General features: G+C 25.1%; 1 protein-coding gene across 1 annotated transcript; it reads right to left on the bottom strand.

Moving 5' to 3' along the window:
- Window positions 1–259: 259 nt before the first annotated feature.
- Window positions 260–1,931, bottom strand: LOC110630312 ((S)-hydroxynitrile lyase-like). Its single transcript, XM_021777742.2, has 3 exons — window positions 1,389–1,931; window positions 1,131–1,265; window positions 260–742 (listed from the first exon to the last, which is right to left on the bottom strand). The coding sequence occupies exons 1-3, from the start codon at window positions 1,746–1,748 to the stop codon at window positions 461–463; spliced, it is 777 nt and encodes a 258-aa protein (XP_021633434.1). The 5' UTR covers window positions 1,749–1,931; the 3' UTR covers window positions 260–460.
- Between the last annotated feature and the right edge of the window lie 3,681 nt (window positions 1,932–5,612).

The raw sequence follows: 5,612 nt of genomic DNA on the forward strand, positions 1-5,612 counted from the left end.
GAGTTTTAGAGAAAAGAGATTTGATTCCTTAAAAAACTTAAGTGGAAATTGAAAGTAATTTAGTTATTCATCAGAAACTTAGTGAAATTGATTACTACGTACGTAATTAGAAATTTTTTGGGTTTCTCTTTGTAGTTTCCTATCACCATAACTTTATTGAGGAATAATTTGCCTCTTTAATAGATTTATTTGACGTGAATTTGAACTAATCGAGTTAATTAAATTTAAATACCGAAAGATTTATAAAAATAAAAAAACATGATAGCAAAACACCTATTGGATAAGTTTATTTATTTAATTATGGAAAAGAGCATAACAGGAGATACTTGAACACGAAAAACTCCAACATAAAACAGTAAAACTAAACAACAACTCTTATTTTGGTGCAATTTAGTTCTCACATGAAAATGTGAGATTATTTATAGATGCACCCACATTCACTTGATAGCAATTAAATGCTTCAAGCATAAGCATTAGCCACTTCTTGGAGGATCTGAGCTATCTCCTTAGTCTTAGTAAGCTGAAGCTTATGATCTCCACCTTGCACCTGGTAAACCTTGTCTGGTTTGTAGTTTGCTATTTGCCAGCGTTGAAATTCTGGTAAAAATATTTTATCTTGGTCGGTCCATATATAAACTTTCTTAATTGATCCATAACCTTTCTCAGTGAACTTCTCTCTCTTTGCTAAAATGTTTTGAAATAACGATCCCTTCCTTGTTAACATTTTCGCCAGTTCATAATCCTTGAACGAACAAAAAAAATATATATATATATTAATTATTTTAAGAGTAAAGAGTATTTGAAAAAAAAAAAGAAAAAGCATGAATTACACTTTCGTACTTTATGAATCCAATATTTTTTTACACTCAAACACAGAAATTATTGTTCAAAATCATCAAACTTTAGTGATTTGTCTTAGAAAATTGTCAAAACTATCATATTTTTTTCTTATTCTCTTTGTTAAAAATTTTTAGGTTGAAAAGATAATGGAGAGAAAGAAATTGATTAAACCATATAAAATAACCAATATTTTTCTTTTTTTTAAAAAATTATGAATAAAAAAATCATATACCAATCTTATTAATATTTGAAACATCAAAGAAATTAATTAACTTTAATAGATGATATACCTCAGGAGGGCATAAGGTGAACAAATTTTCCCTCAAAAGTGTGAAGCCCAGCTTCAATGCAGTAATTGTCTCTCCACTGTTATTAGCGTATTTAAAATACACTGTGTCTTTCCAGTCAGGAAACGACTCCATAAGCTGTACAATGACATGAGAGAAAAACAAATAAATCTCTAATTTGTGTTCGAACGGAAAATGCATAGCCTTAAAGATAACTTCAATACTATTAAATTAAAGCGAGATTAATGTTTTTTAAATTACCTTATCCACAGTGTAAGATGGGCTATGAACGGTGTCTGGCAATAAGGAATTGTGGAAAACACCAGCTGCAATCTTTTCAGGGTATTTATCAGCAGCAATAGCAATGTTGAGCCCTGCACAGCTCTCACCAACAATGATCACTTTCTCCCCTCGAGGGAGTTTCTCCAAGAAAGTCAATAAGGGTTCGGAGTACTCATCAAACGAATTAATCTGCTCAATTTGCCTTGGATCAATACCACTGGCTGCCATGTCCAATGCAGTGACTTTGTGGCCAGCTTTCTCAAGGGCTGGTTTGAGCTTATACCAAATCCATGCACCATGGCAAATGGTATGAATCAGAACAAAATGCGCAGTCACCATTTTTCAGATGATGCTAACTCTCTATGATCGATATATGCTCTTTGCTTGGATGGTGCAGAATTGCTTTGCATGAGTAGCTATTTATAGAGAAAGAGTTGTGAATGCTCAATGCATCTTAAAGAAGTTGGTGTTGTTGTTTTCTCTTGTCTTTGTCAGCTCTTGTTATTGGGTTGTTTAGAAGTTGAAACCATCTCATGCTCCAGTAAAAATTAATTTAAAATGTTATGCATGGTTTTTCTGATAAAAGAAATAATAAATTATTTAGGAAGAGTTCAATTATCATTCAGTCATTACTACAGCAAAATCACCTCCCAAAAGCCAAAAAGAGAAAGCTCTCATTGTTATTTTATATATTATCAAAAGAAAAATTCAGTAAATAATATTACAATATTATATATATAAATAATCATAACAATTTTATTATAGGGGAGTTTAAAGGTAGATCTAGAAATTTTAATTATTTTTTTTTAGAAAATAATTTGTATTTGGAAAATATTTTTTGATAAAATAATTTATTTTTTATTATCTAATTTTAATTTAAAAATTAAAATATATTAATAAATTTATATATGGGTTAATAAAATTTTTAAAATATAGAAAATCACTTTTTAAAATGATTTATTTTTTATTTGATTAGAAAAATATTTTTTATTAATTAAATTTTTTAAATGCTCTAAACACAAAAAAATATAAATAATATTTTTCTAAAAAATATTTTATGTAAAATAAACGAAATCTTAGTTTAAGATATAAAAATATTATTAGTAAAATTGAAACTAGAAAAAATATGTACTTTAATAAATTAATTAATTTAATTTAATAGTAATTTTATTTTTTTTCCTAAATTTAAGCAGCATTATAACAAAAACTAAAATAATGATTTATATTTAATCTAAATACAAAAAGTAAGCAGCTTAATTAAACGAACTATTTGGGTAAAATTAATAAATTCAGTACATTATAGGAGTAAAATTAACAAATTTAGATTTTATTTATTTACTAAAAATAACTTATATTTAAAAAATATTTTTTATAAAAAACATATTTTTTCACCGTAAATAAAATAATTTATTTTTTTATTATTTAATTTTAATTTAAAAAAAAACATATTAAAAAATTTATATATAAAAAAATGAATAAAATTTTTAAAATATAGAAAGGTATTTTTTTTCTTTTAAAACGAGAAATTTATTTTTATCAGTATAATTTAATTTTTTCTTTGATAAAAAAATATTTTTCATTCTGTTAAATAATTTTTTTTAGTGTTCAAAATACAGAAAATATAAATCTTTTTTTAATAAAGAATATATTCTATAAAATAAACATATGCTTAATAGAATAATATTAAAATATTTTAATTATAAGCAAAAGATTTAAGGGGGACAGTTGGATAAGTCTCCCCATTGTGCATGCAAAATATTTTAAAAATTTTAGTTATTTTAGTTCGGTTCAATTTTAATCAGAAAAAAATTAAAAAAATTAAACCGAACTAATCATAATAATATATTATTTTCAATAATATAGAGAGATTAAATTATATTAAGATTAAAATATTCTAATTAAATTTTAAAATATTAAAAATAAAGTATAAAAAATAAAAAATTTATTAAAAATTGAAATCGATCAAACCGAATCGAATCGAATTGAATCAGACCGATTCGATTCGATTCGATTTTTGATTAAAATTGATTAATTCAATTTTTTAAAATACTTAAATTTTAATTTTTAATTTATTTAATTCGATTTGATTTTAAATCGAACCGATCGAATAATCACCATTACTGAATTCGTCCATTGACTTCGAAATACCAATCGATATAAGCAAAGGACTTAATAGTAATTTCTCAAAAACTAAATGTCATTGACTTCGATATAACAAAAAATTTTCCTTCCCATTCATGTGCAATTGTAACTTACACGTAATTGCTATTGAATTTTTTGTCAAATAATGGGAAACCATGAGCTGGAATGCTGAGCTTGCTTGAGATGTACATGTGGTGAGGTTTGATCAAAGATGATGGACAAAATTGGTGGTCTTTGTTACGCAGGAAAAGAAAAAAAGAAAAAGCATTGGAAAGTTTTATTGATTCTTCTTATTCATGTATCTTCTAATTACTCAATTTCCTTTTCGATTAATAATGAAATTTTGATTTCCAATTTTTCATTCTAAGACAAAATTTCAATTTTTTCATTGCTTCTAAATCATATTTATAATCATCGATCACTTTCTCCATCAATAAAAGATTCAATAAAAGAAATTTTGTTATCTCAATGATGAGACTCTATGTGAAATTTTATTGAGTTAATTTCAAACTTTAAAATGATTAATTTTATATGAATTTTGAGTAAAATTAAATTAATTCAATCTATCCATGGTATTAATAATTTAATTTTAAATATGAATAAAATTAAAATATAAAAATTAAACTATTTATTTTTGAGAAATTGATAAATATAAATATTAATTTTGACTTAATCCAAAGGTTTAAAAAATTATATATTTAAAAGTGATTTAATAATTTCAAAAGATAATTAACGAAATAGTAAACGGATATACCTCTAATTTAATGCAAATTGTTGGTGTTGGTTGAATTTAATTAGCTCAGTCATGCCTCAGAAAAAAAAAAAAAAAAAAAAAAAAAAAAAAAAAGAAAGAAAGAAAGAAAAAGCATTGGAAGGTTTTACTCAATTTCCTTTTCAATTAATAATGAAAATTTTTTGATTTCCAATTTTTGATTTGAGACAAAAACTTCAATTTTCTTCTACTTGTAAAATCGTAATCATAATCATCAATCGCTTTCACAATCAAATAAGAGAGATTTTTTATCCACAAATATTGATGCAATTGTAAGACTCATTGCATAAATTATGTTGAGGGAGGCAATTTAGGCAATTTCAAACTTTAAAGTGATTAATCTCATGTGAACAGGAATATATACATCTAGCTATATTTTAGTAAATAAAAAGAGAGAGCATGCGAGATTTCTTCTTTAGAAAAATTAAATTAATTCAATCCATGTATAGTTTTTGATAGTTTAACAATTTAGTTTTATTTTGAGAGTAAATACAAAAAAGTATAATGTGATTTTATTAGTTTTTTATTTTAAAATTTATAATTTAATTTATAGTAAAATAATATTTTGTGGTATCAAACTGTTAGTAAATAGTGATAAGAATCCCTTTCTTGGAGTGATAAAGTTAATGAGACTTAAAATTGGAGTGATAAGGATGACTTGTTCAATAAATTCAAACCGAAAAGCTGATGTTTAGTAATAATATATTTAAGGGTAACAAATTCTCCACATCTGATAATTCAAATTCAAACATATGTAGCTATAGGGATTTACAATTTGTATTAATTAATGCACATGTTAGCTTGATGCCTATATAAAGTTTTACTGTGTAAATGAAACTTATCAAGAAAATAATAAAGCAAATCATTTCTTCCTATTTTTATTTTTTTTCTAATCGTTTTTCTCTTGAAAAATGGTAGTGTTTTTCTCAAACGTTTTATATTAAAATATTTTCACTCATCAAATTCCTTTTTGGTATCAGAGGAGAAAAGTTTCTGTCTATCATGTCTAGCCTTTCCTTGAATGTTGGTAACTTTGTTACCTTAAAACTTACACAAACAAATTACCCGTTATGGAGAGAACAGATTCTAGAGTTAGTTGAGTCTCAAGATGTTGTTGATCATATCCTAGATGAGTCTTCTGTTCCATCAAAATTTATTACTCCAACTTCAGTTTTAATGGAAGATGTTACACCACAACTTACTAAAGAATTCATAGATTGGCAAAAGTATGACCGGCTTCTTTGGGGTTGGACCGTTGGTACTCTCTCTGAAGAAACCCTTGGACTTGT

This window comes from Manihot esculenta, chromosome 13 (genome assembly GCF_001659605.2).
Source record: "Manihot esculenta cultivar AM560-2 chromosome 13, M.esculenta_v8, whole genome shotgun sequence".
NCBI lineage: Eukaryota > Viridiplantae > Streptophyta > Magnoliopsida > Malpighiales > Euphorbiaceae > Manihot > Manihot esculenta.